Consider the following 18,618-nt stretch of genomic DNA (forward strand, 5'->3'; position numbering starts at 1 on the left):
TTGTTGAAGATCGCCTCTATCTCTATCATTGACATGAATGGTGAACAAAGAAAAGGCAATCTGCCCAGTAGGACAATCTAACCAAGCAAGCCAGCCCAGGTTGAAGCCTTTCTTATTTTGGCATTACTCCAGACATGCCTGTGAAACTCCCACTCACCTTTTCTAGTATGAGACTGCCAGTTGACACCCAAACCACTACTTATATGGAGCCTTTGCCTAGTTTTGTTCCTAATTTCTTTTAGTGACAAGCACAGGGCAACTGTAGTAAGTTATTCAAGCTAAACTGTTTATCCTTCTACATTAATAATGATCTGGGTGTCCATATTCATAGGTAGAATATTGGACTCTTTGGAGTCCCCCATGGAAACAGAGCCTTGTGCTAGCCACTGCTGGACTTCAAGCCCTTCACCCCCACCCTGAACCATCCACTCCCTTGAAACAAACAAACAAAAAAGAACAGATCAGTGTTCCACTTTCTCTCTCTCTCTCCCTTCCTCTCTCTCTAAAATCAATTAAAAAATTTTTTTTTGAATCTTTCTTTTCTGTATCTAGTCTTAGCTTGATCCTGTCACTTTTAAAAGTTTGTCATCTTACATTGTGGCAGTCTGTAGTATCTTTTTCTCTACTTTAAAATTTACAGCACTTTCTTACAAATGCGCTCATTTCAGCAACTTTATGTATACATGCATATATATGTCTATAAAACTTAATTTTATATTGATATTTTTAAAGGTTAAAGAAAGAGGGCTCATTAACTTCACCTTTTCCTAAATTTTGAAAATAAACAAATCAAAATCTGCCCTTCACCTCTAAAGTTGGGAAGATCAGAGTTCCTGTCAAGTCAGCCTTTCTTCATAACTGTAGAAAAGAAACAATTAAAAATCAATGAATAGTTAAAACCATTTTTATCAACTATATCTGTCTGTAACATAAACTACTGATTAGTTAAAAATTGGTTGAGACAGTTTTACTTGCAATTACAGTCGTTCCTCCCCATATCGCGGTTCACTTTTCTCAGTCTCACTGTATCGCGGATTTTAAAGTTGTATATATCTAATTTTATATTATGGATTTTTCACTATATCGTGGGATTTTGCGGTATATAGATATTTTTATATATTTATTATTTTAATTATTTTTGCAGTAAAATAAGCAAAATAAGTGTGGGAAAAGTTAATAACAGCGTGGAAAATGTTTATAAGAGTGTGGGGAAGGTTTACAAAGCCTTAAAAAATATATATATAAGTAATAAAATAAATAAAAGGCTGCTACTTTGCGGATTTTCACCTATCATGGGGGGGATTCTGGAACCCAAGACCCTGCGACAGACGAGGAGACCACTGTATTTTGAACTTAGATATCTTGGTTATTTTTACAGCAAAGGCAAGTTTATCCATTGGGTTGCCTTAGCTAGTTTTTCATGCTGTTCTTGCTTGGATTGTTTAGCGGTGGGGCCAGGTGAGTTCAAGAGAAACGAGTGTGACTAATGGGAGCATAGCCTGTCTTTTGGGAGAGCTGAGCTCTGGGAGTGGGGAAGGGCTCAGGGCATTGGGCCGAGGCCCGTCCTGGTGAATTCAAGCACACATCCTCCACTTCCTTGGAGGAACATGGGTTTTATGTGTGCTTCACTCAAAACTCGCTCTTTCCTCACAAGAGAGCTTATCCTGATGCTCTGGGCTGGCAACAGGAGACCTTGCCCCACCTTTGCAGATTGACCTCCCTCAGGAACACCAAGCTCACCAATAGCAATTCCTTCAAAACAAGGACTTTTCAGGATAATTAAATATTTGATTGTGTGAGAAGGAATTTTCAGAGTGAACCGAGTCAAGGATTGTTAGTGGTTAAACTCCCTCCAGCTCGCTGGGAAAGCAATAATAGATGCTGATTTCTGCCCTCAGGACTTCACCTTCCCCGCTCATCTCGAAATGTCTACCCTGACAAGGCCTTTCTCCCATCCTTTGGGCCGAAACAGGTGTATGAACAGCTGTCTGACCTGACCAGGCGATGGCGCAGTGGATAGAGCATCGGACTGGGATATGAGGACCCAGGTTCGAGACCCCAAGGTCACCAGCTTGAGCGCAGGCTCATCTGGCTTGAGCAAAAAGCTCACCAGCTTGGACCGCTGGCTCGAGCAAGGGGTTACTCGGTCTGCTGTAGCCCCATGGTCAAGGCGCATATGAGAAAGCAATCAATGAACAACTAAGGTGTCGCAAGGAAAAACTGATGATTGATGCTTCTAATCTCTCTCCGTTCCTGTCTGTCCTTATCTATCCCTCTCTCTGACTCTATCTCTGTCCATGTATAAAACATAAAATAAAATAAAGTTAAAACATTTGTTATAAGGAAAAAAAAGAAAAGGAGCTTTCTGTCCAGAGCTTTCTCAGGAAGCTGCTCATTCCGCTCACTCAGTTCCCAAGAAAGTGTCATCCTCACCTGACATCTTCAGGTCTTTCCTTGCTGTGTTCCAGGACATGGGTTTCATTTGTGGCCTAGGGAAGGGGTGAAAAAGCCCGATTGAAGGGCAATTATTACTATCATCGACTCTCCTTTAACGAGGTTGTGTCCATTTTCACTTTCTCACCTTGCTCTCAGCTACGGTGATGCCCGTGCATATAAAGCCTATCTTTTCCCTTCATATAGTGACTAGAAGCAGATTTCCAGGTGGTGAAACCAGGGACAAGACAATCACTTGAGGTCCAGGTTATAATCAGGAACCTGAGCACCTGATTCTGACTTTTCTGATGGGGCTGCCTCCTGCACTGCAGAGTGCTTGAACCTGAAGCCGGCTCATTCTAGAAAACAGCCCCAATCTTCTCTCAGCTTCCAGCTGTGCCCATCTCCGCTGGGGAAGGCTGTGGGACAACTGCTTCTGACCTGTTCTCAGGGGGAGAGCTAAGGATTTGAAGGCAGCAACTCACCAAGGAGATGGTGGAGTTGGGGGGCTGGGCACGGCCGAAGCGTTTGAGTAAAGCCTGTTGTACCTGCGGGAGAGAGGAGTGCCTGGTTAGGGAGCCAGCCCCTGCCTTCGGGTGGGCGGCGGGCGGGGAATACGGTGGGCAGACTCACTTTCTTGTCCATAAGGCAACCAAACAGTAAGATGAAGACACCCTAAAAAGAGGGATATGCGGGGATGAGACAAGAAGGAAGGAATCAACCGAAATCAACGTGTTCCCTTTCCTCTTCATTCACCTCTGTCCTCCTGTCTAATCTGCAGGCTGAGGCTGCCCAGCTCGGGTCTCTGTGCATTAACATCATTGGTGCTCTGGGGCAGTTCAGGGCTTTTCTTGCTGTTATGGTTGCAAACTGGATAGCAACGGATTGTGTACTGACAGTTCCCTGACTTCTCTGGCAAAACCAGATGTTATTTTACAGATAAGAAAACCAAAGCTCAGAAAGGTTTGCCCAAAGTTATCCAGCTAATCAGTGGAGAAACTGGGATCCAAACCTATGTATGCCTTCTAAAATTCCTGAGCTATATTTCCTCTGCTCCACAATACCTTGAGAAGGGACTGGTAGTGACTTAGAACATCTAAAATGGCAAAAAGCAGAGCCACCACATTCTCACCCACCTGGGAGGTGTTGAGAATCGTGAAGATGTAGTGAGGGACTATGGAGACTTCCTCTAGCAGAGTGGCCAGGCCCAGGCCCCAGGTGAGGCCGAAGATGGGTGTGAGAACGAGCAGGGCTTTGATCACCCCCAGAAGGGCTTGGCGCTTCTCCACCTGTGGTCCCTCTGACAGCGAAGGTCTCAGCAACTTCAGGATGGCCATGGCTAGTACCAGCCCATTCAGGCCCACGATGACCAGCACTGGTCCCACAAACATGTAGAGTGCCCCTCCCTTCCCATCCAACCAGCATTCCCCCTCCCTCAGGTATTGCCCTTGAGGTAGATAGAGGCCCAGGGCAAGACCTGCAAACACCATTGGGCACAGGTAGCCGAGAACCACCATCAGGGAGAGTACTCGGCACTTGGACAGCTGATGGAAGACAAAGAGCAACTGGTGGGCCAACATCAGGGCCTGAGCCAGCATCCAGAAAAAGGTGGCCAGGTAGAGGAAATGGCAGAGGAAGGCAGCAGCCAGGCAGAGGGAGCTGCGGGGTCCTGGAGGATGCAGCAGGGCTCCCAGGAAGCAGGTGTCTGCAGCCAGCAGACAGAGCACCATGTTGAGCAGAGCTGCGTGGTGTAAGTAGGCAAGTTTGTTCCGTACCAGGACTCTCCACACCAGCCTGTACACACCCAGGCATACAAGGAGCGCCAGGATGGAGGCCCCCAAGCCCACCCGACTCAGCAGCTCCAAGCTGGGGTTTTCTGGAACAGGGTGTCGGGACATGAGGATGGAGAAGGCGGTGAGGTGCCGACAGGTGCACTGAGTGGTGGTGCTGGCATTGGCTGCCTGCACCTGGCATCCCACATCTGACCAGCCCCCGTTGCCCTGAAAGAGATGATGGTCCCAGAAGACACAGTGAACGGTGCTATCTCTGTCCCCAAAGTCCATGACGACTTCTCCCTGGCTAAAGGCCTGGCCATCTGCCATGATGGAGATGGCAAAGACCAGGCCAGGAGTGGCATAGAGGGCGTCCTCCAGCCCTTGTCCATAGTGCGAGGGTAGAAGATCGTCCAATTTTTGCAGCACCAGGCTAGTAATCGTAGCAGTACTATTACTAGTGGCCAGTGGGGCCAGTGAGTATCTGGGAATCTGTGCCTGCAGTGGGGGCTGCGTGGGGAAGGAGACTCGGTAGTCATCAGGGAATGTGGGTCTGAGGAGCTGGGTCTGCAGCTGCACATTGGGCAAGCTGAAGGAGAAGGGGTGATCCTGTGGGCACAGGCTGCGTGCCAGGGTCTCCACAGCCAGCAGGAGATTTGAACTTGCCGAGGGCTTCTCAACCTGGGCCGGGGTCCACAGAGAATTGGTGTCCATGTCTAGGACCTTGTCTGTGGTTTTCAGGAGAGCCTGTGTCACCCAACAGAGAGACAAGCCTTAGCTGCTAGCATGCACAGCACTGAGCCAGGGGCACTGGAACTATAGACCCCCAAATTGACCTTTTCTCATTCACTGCAAGACCCAAGGTTGAAGAGAAAGGAGGAGGAGAAGACAGGCCAGTGAAGGGAGAGTTTCTAGATAGGAAGAATGGAGGAGAGGCTGTTCAGCTAACCACTGGGGAATCTTCAAGTATATGTCTCCTGAAGCAAATCCACCCCTCCATCTAATAACCCTTCCTTCCCCTCCATCCCTGGGGTCACTCAGGCTCTAGGGGGCCCCTCTTCAATTTCTTGATCCCTATAGATCTGTAAAGCTAGGAATGGTGGTAGGGGGCACAATGTTCTAGATCAGAGAGCCATGTGCATGTCTGTACACCGACATGTGATACATATTCCCAGACATGAAGAGTGTATAGAGTCATAGCCCCTACTTATTCTTTTAGCTGCAGCCTCTGGGTCACCAACAGATACCTGTATTGAGAGTTGGTTTAGGGGAGTCTGGCAAAGCCAACTGTGTTCGAATATCTCATGTAGGTACTTGTGCGCACATGTATGTGTGTAGGAAGGATTCACATCATATCCATGTGTCTACGTGTGCATGTCTGCCTCTGAATTCATGTCTACACACCATTCCTACCCTCTCCAAACCTCCCATATTTTCTCAGCATCAAACCTTCTCCACATTCCATGGCCTTAGAGACTGGTGTCCAAGCGGAGAGATGGACCAGGAGCAGACACTCGGACTCTAGAAAAGTCTGTCGTTTGACAGCCCATGGTGATGTCAGAGGGACAGAAGTGCCCAAAGATGAGGAGCTTCCACCCCGTCTATCCAGCTGACACGTGCTGTAGCTCAGCGATCTTACCTCCAGGGCACTGCGGTTAAGATGTATTCTGGTGTCTGCCACCACTTTGGCCAGGACTGTCATGGTGTCCAGCAGGGCCAGTAAGTCAGAGGGGGAGCTCACCAGCACTGTCTGCTCCAGCAGCTGTGCCAGGCTCTGTGGGACCTCTTCATCAGGCCAGCCCTGCCCTGCCCACAGCAGCTGAGGCAGACAAGATGGTGGGGGGGGGGCAAGTCCTCAGGAGTGAGGGGCCACCTCCTCCCCCACCCAGCTCCTTCCCCCCCATAGCCATACTCCGTCCCAGGGGATCAGGAAGCAGAGATCAGAGTGAGCCATGTGGAAGGAGCTGACACCAACGTTAGTGGAACGGACCCCTGATAAATTAAGGTTTGAAAAGCACCCCCCCCCACCATGAGAGTCCTGGCCACTCTAGGCCTCCACACCTACTTCCTGGGTCTGTGGGTGCTCCAATTCAGAGAAGCTGAATAACCTCTGGGCTGGGCCTTAGGAGGAAAGGATTCTAGAGCTGGGTACTAGGTGAGGAAGGGGTGGGTCATGGAGGGGGTGGCAAGGCCAGCAGCCTTACCTGGGCTCTCTGAAGCAAGGCCAGGAGCCCTGAGTCCGTGCAGTTGCTGTGGATGGGCCCCCAGACCCCATCAGACCCACAAGTCCTCTTCACCATGCCCGTCCTGTTCACAGGGCATGGAGCCTGTGCCACATGGCCAGCCTTGGTGACATTCCAAGCGGCAGCCGAGGAGTCCTCAGGGCAGGTAGTGTCTCCATCTGAAGAGTGATACCAGGGAGAGCTCAGCACCTGTGGTCTAGCCCGAGCCTTCCCTTGGGCAGAGCGCCGGGCAGGCTCTGGCCCTGTTGCCCCTGTGAGGAAATGCCAAGGACGAGCTCCCAGGGCAAGCAGGTGGGGGTTGGCCAGCTGGGCCTTAAGCCCCACATACCCTGGATGATGGTGACAGAGATGGGGACCCTGAGAGGGGCCAGTCCTGGGCTCTGCAGATCACAAGTGTATGTGGTGTCAGCTGTAGGGCAGTGCTGAACGGCCAGCACGAGGCACCGGTCACCTGGCATGTTGAATAAGGAGGCTGAGGATGAGACGAGAGAAGAGAAGAGTCACTGGGGCAGGAACTGACCTAGAACCCAGCAAGCCCAGACTGGCTGTTTCAGTCTTTCTAGCAATTTTAGAAGTAGAGTAAGCAATAGGGAAGAGCAGGTAGTGTGAGGGCATCAAATTACGGAAGGCAGAGCTCGGATTTTGGTGAAGAGTGTTCTGGGCATCTCTGACTAACCTGGGGACTTGAAGTCATAGTTTCCTCATTTGTAAAATGGAACTGTCATCAAATGAACTTCACAGAGTGTAATGTGAGAGTTTAACAAGGTTGTGTGCATCAGAGCGTTTAGCAGAAAGTTATCTACACTCATGTGGTTATTGTTCTCTCCTTGGAATTGGGATTTCTCTATCACAGTGATTTTCAACCGGGGTGTTACAGGGATTTTTAAAACATGCAATGCCTGACTATTTAGTCAGAATCACTAACCTCTTTTTCCTTAGGTTGTCAAGTTAAAAAATGCCAAAACCAACACAACATTAGCAGTTCGGTATGAATGAATCAAAATTATACCTAGTTTTTTGTCAGATTGTCAAATTACATTTGTTGGTGTGCTGCAGAATTTCAGTAATTAGAGTATGTGTGAAAAAAGTTGAAAATTGCTGCTGTATTCGGTAAAAACAATGTTGGACTTGGACCCAGAACTCCCAGGTTGAACTGTAGCCTCTGTTTTTGGTGAGCTGGAGAGCCAGCTGCCTGGAGGAGACCAGTGGTGCCCCTCCCTGTCCCCCCTTCTGCCGCCCCCCCACCCGTGACAGCTGACCCCTTTCCTACCTCCGCTGCCCTCTCCAGGGCTCCAGGAAGCCAGGTAGCCCAGTAGTGTGGGAGGGATGCAGCAGCTCAGCTGGAAGCCAGGGGAGGTGGCACAGGAGACAGAGAGCTGGTCTGGAAGCCGAGTCACATCTGTCGCCTGCAGGGGCACCCTCACCATCTGGTACAGCTCCCACCTGAATCCCTGGGCCTCAAAGCAGCACATGTACTCACCTGCAGACACACACCCGTTGTACTTCCGGACTCCTCCGGCCCCCACCTGCACCACAGAACCTCTGCTGCTTCCAAACCACAACCTATGTTGACCTTAGTCTAGCCTCTGCTTAACCTCAACAAGTAAGATTTCTGTCCCCAAAGGATTTCTAGGAGGAAGAAATCTGGATTAGAGGCCTCCAACTCTGTTTTCTTAGTCTATAGCCCTGAATTCTAAAGTGAACCTTTTCCCCTGCACCATCGTTGCCATTTCAACAGCTTGAAGAACAGTACTCATCTGTTCTCAGATATAGTTTAGAGCAGTGGTAGTCAATCTGGTCCCTACCGCCCACTAGTGGGCATTCTAGCTTTCATGGTGGGCGGTAGTGGAGCAACCAAAGTATAAATAAAAAGATAGATTTAACTATAGTAAGTTGTTTTATAAAGATTTATTCTGCCAAACTTAGTGAAAATCTGACATAAAGTACTTGGTAAGTAATTATTATTTTATGCTTTAACTTGCTGTAACTCTGCTTTATAAATTTTATAAAGTAAAGTTACTTCCCTACTTTATAAATCACCATTACTGTGGAACTGGTGGGCGGTTAGAAAATTTTACTACTAACAGAGATACAAAAGTGGGCGGTAGGTATAAAAAGGTTGACTACCCCTGGTTTAGACCATATTTGCAGCATTCTTCCTTTATAAATGTTCACATTGAGGGGCCTCTTAGCCTTTATTTCCCCAGAATTAATAAATGGACAGGTGAAAAGGGAAAGGAAGAGGAGAAAAGAAAAGAAAGAAGGAGGAGAGAGGGAGGGGGAAGTGGAGGGGAAAGAGAGGAGGAGGGAAGGACAAGCTGGCTACCTTCCCACTTATGGGAGATGTTGACGATGCTGAGGACAGCCTGGCCCTGGCTAGACGACAGGGACACATGTGTCCCTGGCTGGAGGAGGATGGGTCTGGGGCTGTGCCACAGGAACCAGTTCAGGTTGGTGGTTTCATGGCTTGTGACGAGGGTCAGGTTCAGCGTGTTGCCAGGCGCCTGCAGCCAACTGTTGAGCCTCAGGGTGCCCGGGACTACAGGGAGGCAGGAGACAGGACCACTGCAGCAGAAGCTTGTGTGCTTCCACGCAGCTAGGCTGCAACTCCTCCCCCTCTTCTGAAGCCCTTCCCTCCTCCCTCTCCCCACCTAGCCTTTTTTTATTGTTCCTGGAGGAACGTGGTTGTTGCAGCCCAGCCTGGAAGACCCCATCTGTCACTGGGAACAAAACAGGGGACCTTTCTGGCCTATGACTTCCCCTTTCCCAGGGAGGAAACTTTCTCTGCTTGTTGGTATGACTTCAGAGTCCTGCTGTTCATTAGTCTTGCTACTCAAGCCCTGAGCTTGGGGCCTGTGATCTGTTGTGATGGCTGGCATCTTCTCCCACTCAGAAGAGCCACTGGGCTTGGGCCAGCTGGCAGAAATACAGGAGTCAGAGAGCAAAAAAACACAGACAAGGTTTCTTTCACTTTGGCCCATCAGTTTCCAAGCTCTCAACTCTCCTCACCAGGTGGCAGCAACTGGCAGTACCCAGCATCAGGAAGGCTGAAGACAAGACAGCCACAGGGCCGGTGGTTGTAGGATTGTTGGCAAGGGTGGTGACGGGAGCAGACACTGGCATTCCACTGGTATCCAGAGAGGCAAGCACAGTAGGTAAGCCCATCAGGCTTGACCTTACACTCTGCGACGGAGGGAAAGGGAATCAGAAGCAGGCAGGCTGTCTGAGAAAGCCAGCCCAGCAGGACCAACCACTGCTTGATGCCTGAGTGGCTCTGGGGCTGAGTATCTGGAATAATCCCAAAGCACCTCAGTCACACCTGCCCATCTGGGATGCCTCTTCAGCCAGGGTTCGGAGAAGCATAGGTCATGCACTCCCAAAGGCATCAGGGGTGGGGGTGGAGAAGTCTAGGCTCACCACCATCTGCCCCTTGGGCCCTCCATTTAGAAGCTGGGGATGGAGCAGGAGGGGAAGGGTATGTCTGGTGGGGAGGTGAGGAAGGAGCTGGGCCATACAGACCCTCCAGGAAACAGGGAGCATCTCGGCCACACTGTCTGGAAGAAGGCAGCCATGCACTTGTTGCCCTGAAAGGCAGGGGTCAGGAGAATTTCCCCATACCTGTCGTGAGACTGAGGCCAGTGAGAGTTCTTGGGGAAGAGGACGCTGAGGCAGGGGGTAGAGTTAGGGTCCGGGAGAGTGCTGCTAGCCAGGTCTCATGTGAAAAGTCCAGCTGTACATGAACCAAGACCAGGACTGATTCTACAGAAGAAGAAGGTACACCTGGAGCGAGGACACAGCGAGGCCATGGGTTGCTAATTCCCTTCCGCGTCCCACACCTAGCGGTCACTGCTAAGAACCCAGAGCAGGTCCCACCTCCTATTGCCAACCTAGGCGGTCAGGACTCAGAAATAGTAACTCCTCATCTGGCTGTGAAACATCCTATTTTATGTCATCCTCCCAACAACCCCCGTTTTATAGACGAGGCTCTCAAAGACAATGGTTTTCTCAAGGCCTCACAGGTAGAGAGCTGTGTACAAACAGGGCACTGGCCAGTGCAGCTCCAGTCCTTCCTCTTTGCCTCCCTCCCCACCCCTTGCAGTGGCCTCTTTCACGCCTTTCTTCCCACCTCCTCCTTGCTCCCTCTCCTCCTCCTCCTCCGTCCACTCACCACCTGCTCCACTCGCTTGGTCCAGTTGCTGCCCAGATTCCCCTCCGGCCTGACTGGGTCCCTAAAACAGAGCACAGAGGAGAGACCTCTGAGAAGAGGCTGGCACCTCTCCGAGGGACACCTTCTTCCCCAAGTGGCTCAGGGGCCAGCCTGGCTAACCTGGCATGACAATCTATTTGAATGTCATCTTTTCTTTTCTGCCTGGAATTAAGTGGGAACATCAGGAGAGGAAAGTAGGCTTTGGCAGAAGGTTCAAGATATGCAGTCCCAGGGACCTACGGGGGCCTGAGCCCAGGAACCAGGCACAGCCCAGAGAGTCAACATGCTTTGCTTAATTCCTTCCTGAATTTACCTGTCCCTGAGCCTCTGGGCTAATTGAAATGTCTAGTCTGGGACTTCAGGAGGAGGGCTTGGCAGAGCTGGCTGGGGCCCAGAGGCTTGGGGACGTCTAGTCCTTCCATACAAATAGCCACTGGGGTAGGCAGGGGCGGCATCTTCTCCCAGTCTTTGGTTCCTGTAAATTATTCCTCCTTTACTCAAGATTTTATGTGTATGTTGCTATCTAAAAACAGATGTGGATATATATGAGGATCCAGATGGAGACAGAGACAGAGACAGCCACCTGGGAGCCCAACGCAGATGAAAACGTACTAATCTGGACTCCGCTGCCTTTCCCCACATTTCTTCCTGTCCTCTGAGCTAATGCTTCCCAAATCTGGGAAGTTTTCCTTTTAATTTTTAAATTGCAAACTTGACTGGAAAAGCCTTTGTCCAGAGTGCAGCAGACATCACTGGAGTTCACAGGGACTCAAAGAAACAAAGCTGTCTCCACACTCTGGAATATAAGACAGAACCCTCGGAGACCTTATAATAAACTAGCCTCTTTTTAAAAAATATGTACATGACTTCCTCTCCCTCCAGCCCTTTCCCTTCCACCTATCATTTCATCCCACACTCAGAGGTCCCCACTGTTGTCTCTGCACACCTTCCCAGGGTCCTTACCCCAGTCTTACTCACAGGTTGGGATCCTGGGGCAACTGGTGACCCCATGATGGGGAGAGTCATGGCCAGGAGCAGCAGGGGGACAGCCGAACAGACCATGGCTCAGCGAAGCAGCCCTCAAGAGCCCTCCCTCTGCTGCATGATGCAAATTTCCTCCCAGAAGCTGACAGGGCAGTGCCCATATGGGGTGGGAGGGAAGAGGGAAAGGGAGCCAGGGCCGAATTTACAGAGAAGTGCTACAGTCCATGACTGAGACAAGTGGGCATCCAGGTCACTGTGGGGCTGCTGGAGCCCACATGGCCCCATGAAAAGAGTCTGCCCGGATTTCCCTTGGGATCTAGACCAAGGCCTCAGTGAGCAGGAGAGGACTTGGGGGTCCTAGGTCACAATGTGTGATAAATCAGGTTCAATCACGTCTCCAAGGATCTGGGAAATCTGGATTGTTCTGGAACTACCAGGAAGCTGGATCATTGATTATAGAGTTAAGGTTAGAAAAGACAAGCATTAGAGCAGGGGTACCCAAACTTTTTACACAAGGGGCCAGTTCACTGTCCCTCAGACCGTTGGAGGGCCGGACTATAAAAAAAACTATGAACAAATTCCTATGCACACTGCACATATCTTATTTTAAAGTAAAAAAACAAAACGGGAACAAATACAATATTTAAAATAAAGAACAAGTAAATTTAAATCAACAAACTGACCAATATTTCAATGGGAACTATGCTCCTCTCACTGACCACCAATGAAAGAGGTACCCTTCCAGAATGGCCTCAGGGGGCCGCATGTGGCCCGCGGGCCGTAGTTTGGGGACCCCTGCATTAGAGCTTATTGCTATCCTCAAATAATTTCCAGGTAGCCTGACCGGGCAGTGGCGCAGTGGATAGAGCGTCAGACTGGGATGCGGAAGACCCAGGTTCGAGACCCCGAGGTCGCCAGCATGAGCGAGGGCTCATCTGGTTTGAGCAAAAGCCCACCAGCTTGAGCCCAAGGTCGCTGGCTCGAGCAAGGGGTTACTCAGCCTGCTGAAGGCCCGCGGTCAAGGCACATATGAGAAGGCAATCAATGAACAACTAAGGTGTTGCAATGTGCAATGAAAAACTAATGATTGATGCTTCTCATCTCTCCGTTCCTGTCTGTCTGTCCCTGTCTATCCCTCTCTCTGTCTCTGTAAAAAAAATTAAAAAAATAAAAATAAATAAAATAAAAAGGACAATCCTTCTTTAAAAAAAATAACAATAGGCCTGACCTGTGGTGGTGCAGTGGATAAAGCATCGACCTGGAATGCTGAGGTCGTCGATTTGAAACTCTGGGCTTGCCCAGTCAAGGCACGTATGGGAGTGGATGCTTCCTGCTCCTCCCCCTTCTCTCCCCCTTCTCTCTCTCTCTCTTTCTCCCCCCTTCTCTAAAATGAATAAATAAAATCTTTAAAAATAATAATAATAATAATTTCCAGGTAGAATAGAATCTTAAGTGTAACAAAAAATCTGGAAAAAAAATACTAGGAGAAATTATCAAGTAATTTCACAAAATAATTTTGAAGTGAAGAAGGCTTTTCTAAACAAGACATAAAACCCAGAAGCCAGGCCTGACCAGGCGGTGATGCAGCGGATAGAGCTATGGGCTGGAACACGAAGGACTCAGGTTCAAAACCTTGAGGTTGCTGGCTTGAGTGCGGGCTCACCAGCTTGCGCAGGGTTGCTGGCTTGAGCGTCAGATCATGGACATGACCCCATTGTTGCTGGCTTGAGCTCAAAGGTCACTGGTTTGAAGCCCAAGGTCACTGGTTTGAGTCCAAGGTTGTTGGCTTGAGCAAGGGGTCACTCGCTCTGCTGTAGCCCCCCCCCCATCAAGGCACATATGAGGAAGCAATCAATGAACAATTAAGGAGCTGCAACGAAGAATTGATGCTTGTCATCTCTCTCCCTTCCTGTCTGTCTGTCCCTATGTATTCCTCTCTCTGACTTTCACCATCTCTGTCAAAACAAACAAACAAACAAACAAACAAACCTAGAAGCCAGAAAGGAAATAAATTAGACTGTTTAAAAAGATTTAAATTTGGGATGAAAAGAATGCTAGCTTAGAAAAAGGCGAAAGACAACATATTTGTAGCATGATGATCACATCAAGGGCTAATCTTTTTATTTTTTTCAATTACAGTTGACATTCAGTATTTTATTAGCTTAAGGTTTACAGCATAGTGGTGGTTAGATATTTACATAACTTATGAAGTTATCTCCCTGATAAGTCTAGAACCCACCTGACACCATATATATAGTTATTATACTATTATTGACTATATTCCCTATGCTGTACTTTACATTCTCATGACTATTTTATAACTACCAATTTGTACTTTGGAATCCTTCACCTTTTTCACCTATCCTCCAACCACCCTCCTACTTGGCAACCTGTTCTCTGTATCTGTGAGTCTGTTTTGTTTATTTTGTTTTTTAGATTCCACATATAAGAAAAATCATATGGGCCTGACCTGCGGTGGTGCTGTGGATAAAACGTCATCCTGGAGCCCTGAGGTCACTGATTTGAAATGCTGGGCTTGCCGGATCAAGGCGCATACGAGAAGCAACTATGAATTGATGCTTCCTGCTCCTCTCCTATTACCTTTCTCTGTCTCTCTCCTTGCTCTAAAATCAATAAGTAAAATCTTAAAAAAAGAAAAAGATATATACATTCTTTTGTTCATTGCAGCACTATTAGTGTCCTCTAGGTCCATCCATGTTGTCACAAATGGTAAGATTTCATTCTTTTTTATAGCTGAGTAATATTCCACTGTGTATATGTACCACTAATAATGCTGCAATCAACACAAGAATGTATATAACTTTTTGAATTAGTTGTGGGTTTTTGTTTTTTTTTTTGGTTCTTCTGATAAACACACAGAAGTGAAATTCCTGGTTTATAAGGTAGTTCTATTTTTAAGTTTTTGAGGAATCTCCATACTGGTTTCCATAGTGGCTGCACCAATTTGTAATCCCACCAACAGTGCACTAGGATTCTCTTTTCTCCATATTCTCACGTTGGTGAGATTTTTGTTGTTTTGTTGATTTATTGATGAAAGCCATTGTGACAGGTCTGAGGTGATATCATTGTGACTTTAATTTGCATTTTTCTGATGATTAGTGATGTTGAGCATTTTTTCATATGTCTATTAAGCATTTGTATGTACTCTTTAGAGGGTGTCTCGTCAGGTCTTCTGCCTACTTTATAACTGGATTTTTTTGGTGTTAAGTTGTATAAGTTTGTTATATTTTGGATATTAACCCCTTTTTAGATGTATCACTAGTGAATATCTTCTCCTATTTGATAGGTTGTCCTTTTGTTTTGTGGTTTCCTTTGCTGTGCAAAACCTTTTTAGTTTGTCACCAGACCATTGGTGGTACAGTGGAATGAGCATAGACCTGGCATGAGGTCACCGGTTCAAAACCCCTGGGCTTGCCTGGTCAAGGCACATATGAGAGTTGATGCTTCCTGCTCCTCCCTTCCTTCTATCTCTTTCGTCTTTCCAAAATGCATAAATAAAATCTTTAAAAAAAAACTTTTTAGTTTGATGTAGTCTCATTTATTTTTCTCTTATTTTCTTTGGAAGGGCTAACCTTCCCCCCCCCCCCTTACTGATTTATTAGAGAGACGGGAGAGATAGAGAAAGGAGGTGGGAGAGGAACAAGAAGCCTCAGCTTGTAGTAGTTACTTTTCATACATGCCTTGACTGGGAAAGCCCAGGGTTTTGAACTGACCACCTCAGCATTCCAGGTTGATGCTTTATCAGCTGCACCACTATAGGTCAGGCTAATCTTCTTAACATAAGAATTTTTTATTTTATACATCAGTAAGACAGAAAATAAGTTAAAAATAGGAACAGGCAGTTTACTGAAAAAGAAATATAAATAGTTTGATAGACATATAAAAACATCCAACTTAAGATATACAAATTGCAAATAAGTAATAAAAAAACTACCAATTATGCACTTTCCCTCCAGGGAGCTTGCAGTTCCTTCCCCCCTCAGTCTTCTCCCTGTTCCTCCTCTCCCTACTCCACCTCTTTTCCTTCCTTTCCTTTCCTTTCCTTTCCTTTCCTTTCCTTTCCTTTCCTTTCCTTTCCTTTCCTTTCCTTTCCTTTCTTTCCTTCCTTCCTTCCTTCTTTCTTTTTCCTTTTTTTTTTGTGTGTGTGTGACAGAGACAGAGAGACAGAGAGAGGGACAGATAGGGCCAGACAGGCAGGAAGGGAGAGAGATGACAAGCATCAATTCTTTGTGTGGCTCCTTAGTCTCCTTAGTTGTTCATTGATTGCTTTCTCATATGTGCCTTGACTGAGGGGCTACAGCAGAGTGAGTGACCCATTGCTCAAGCCAGCAACCTTGGGCTTCAAGCCAGCAACCTTTGGACTCAAGCCAGCGACCATGGGTTCATGTCTATGATCCGACGGTCAAGGCAGCAAGCCCGTGCTCAAGCTGGATGAGCCCATGCTCAAGCCAGCAACCTCGGGGCTTTGAACCTGGGTGCTCTGCGTCCCGATGCTCTATCCACTGCGCCACTGCCTGGTCAGACTCTCCCTACCCTTTCCCCAGGCTCATTTCTCTCTTTCTCCTAAGCTCCTATTCTGCCTCTGTGACTTGTTTTCTAAAGCCCATTTCTTCTACCTCTGTGACTTTCTAAATAAACTTTCTCTTATAGTTTAAAAATTGTTTTTTAAAAAAGAAACTAAGAATTATCAAAAGATAAGGTATTGATTATATTCAGTATTGATAAAAATGTATTTGTACATGAGTAGAAAAATATGTGTATAAAGATGTTCAAGGCAGAGTTGTTTGTGATAGCAAATGAATTATGTCTCTTCCAAAGATATAGGTTAAGTAAACATGGGATTTTCAAATGACAGAACATTGTGGGGGTAAAAAAAAGTATAGTAGCTCTAAGAGACCTTAAGTAATATTTGCATTAAATAAATTTAATATTTGTATTGTTAAATTTATTTAAATGAAACACATCAAGACATTAACAGTGGTTGGAATTAAATAGTGGAATTTGTATCTTTTTCTACTTTCTTGTATTTTCCAATTTTGTATTCTATAATGGAAAAATACCTTAATAAAAAATATCAAATCTGGCCCTGGCCAGTTGGCTCAGCGGTAGAGCGTCGGCCTGGCGTGCGGGGGACCCGGGTTCAATTCCCGGTCAGGGCACATAGGAGAGGCGCCCATTTGCTTCTCCACCCCCCCATCCTTCCTCTCTGTCTCTCTCTTCCCTTCCCACAGCCAAGGCTCCATTGGAGCAAAGATGGCCCGGGCGCTGGGGATGGCTCCTTGGCCTCTGCCCCAGGCGCTAGAGTGGCTCTGGTCGCGGCAGAGCGACGCCCCGGAGAGGCAGAGCATCGCCCCCTGGTGCGCAGAGCGTGGCCCCTGGTGGGCGTGCCGGGTGGATCCCAGTCGGGCGCATGCAGGAGTCTGTCTGACTGTCTCTCCCCGTTTCCAGCTTCAGAAAAATACACACACACACAAAAAAATCAAATCTTACAGTCTCAACTTCTTTCTCATATACCAACCAGGTTCAGAGTCCTTCAGTTCTGCTCAGTTGTCACCAGTTGTCAGGAAGCACGCCCGGGGTTGAGTCAGGTCTTAGGCCTAGGGTGGGGTTCTGACAAACAGGTACTTATTGCGGCCACCTACCTACTCACAAGTTCAAGGTCAACTGTAAAACTATTGACCTCTGTCCCTCTATATACAGAATGATATTTTGAAACCAATCAGGTTTTACCCCTGCTGACAGATTCTCTGAGCATCAGGTTGCACCCTGGTCAAAGAAAGTTACCTTTCTATTCCTTTGTGCTTTGATCCCTTCCAGCCATGTCAGCTGGGGTCTTTGATAACCAGGGTTTGAAATCCAAGCTTTTCTTATCTGTATCTGAACAAGTTATCTTAAAACTTCCTTTACTATGTAAACTATTAATAGGTTACTAAGGAATAAAGGTAGCTTAGACCTTTATCCTATATTAATCCTAACTTCCTATTTTTTTTTCCACTTGACATGACATTACTTTATTAGGAACATTAAATGATAGATTGTTAGAGTGGGAAGGGACCTTAGATGAGATGTCATCTACTTCAACTCTCTCACTTTACAGAAAAAGAAAAGAAGACAAGAGGAAAAATGGACTTTTTACACTTCTTTTTTTGTATTTTTCTTAAGTGAGAAGCAAGTAGGCAGAGTCAGATTCCTGCATGCGCCTGACCGGGATCCACCCAGCATGCCCACTAGGGGGTGATGCTCTTCCCATCTGGGTGTTGCTCAGTTGCAACCAGAGCCATTCTACCACCTGAGGCAGAGGCCATAGAGCTGTTCTCAGCACCCAGGCAAACTTTGCTCCAGTAGAGCCTTGGCTGCGGGAGGGGAAGAGAGAGATAGTGAGAAAGGAGAGAGGGAAGGGAGGAGAAGTAGATGAGAACGTCTCTTGTGTGCCCTGGCTGGGAATTGAACCCAGGACTTCCACATGCCAGGCCAACGCTCTACCCCTGAGTCAACTGGCCAGAGCTGACTTTCTAAACTTTTAACAGAGTAAATATCATTTTACTTTATTTTCATTTTAAAATTTAATTTGTTGTGATGACACTGGTTAACAAAAATATGCAAGTCTTAGATGCCCAACTCTACAACACATCTCTGTGCATCACATTGTGAGTTCACCCAACTAAGGCAAGTCTTCGTCCATCACCATTTATCCTCCCTATATTTTCCTTCATCCCCACACCACAATCACCACCACACTGTTATCTGTGTTCCTTTTTCTCTTTTTTGTCTTTTTTCACTCAATCCCTTCCCCACTTACCCACTATCCTTCAAATCATGTCTGCCCCCCACCCCAACCCCTCTCCTGACTTGCCAGAGGTCACACTGCTAGTAAAAGGCCAGGTCTTCTGACTTGGGCTCTAAGAATCTCAAGAGAGGGAATTAAGATAGGGCAATTTAAATATAAAATAACAGGAAC

At 47.3% G+C, this 18,618-nt stretch overlaps 1 protein-coding gene across 1 annotated transcript; it reads right to left on the minus strand.

Annotated features, from left to right (window-relative positions):
* Positions 1–795: 795 nt before the first annotated feature.
* Positions 796–11,717, minus strand: ADGRF3 (adhesion G protein-coupled receptor F3). Its single transcript, XM_066264706.1, has 14 exons — positions 11,634–11,717; positions 10,617–10,677; positions 10,067–10,207; positions 9,458–9,631; positions 8,775–9,014; positions 7,719–7,928; positions 6,777–6,920; positions 6,410–6,606; positions 5,845–6,024; positions 3,570–4,952; positions 3,067–3,108; positions 2,919–2,981; positions 2,434–2,489; positions 796–858 (listed from the first exon to the last, which is right to left on the minus strand). Exons 1-14 carry the CDS (start codon positions 11,715–11,717, stop codon positions 837–839), a joined length of 2,997 nt encoding a protein of 998 aa, XP_066120803.1. The 3' UTR covers positions 796–836.
* Positions 11,718–18,618: the final 6,901 nt, after the last annotated feature.

The sequence above is a fragment of the Saccopteryx bilineata genome, chromosome 3 (genome assembly GCF_036850765.1).
Source record: "Saccopteryx bilineata isolate mSacBil1 chromosome 3, mSacBil1_pri_phased_curated, whole genome shotgun sequence".
NCBI classification, from domain to species: domain Eukaryota; kingdom Metazoa; phylum Chordata; class Mammalia; order Chiroptera; family Emballonuridae; genus Saccopteryx; species Saccopteryx bilineata.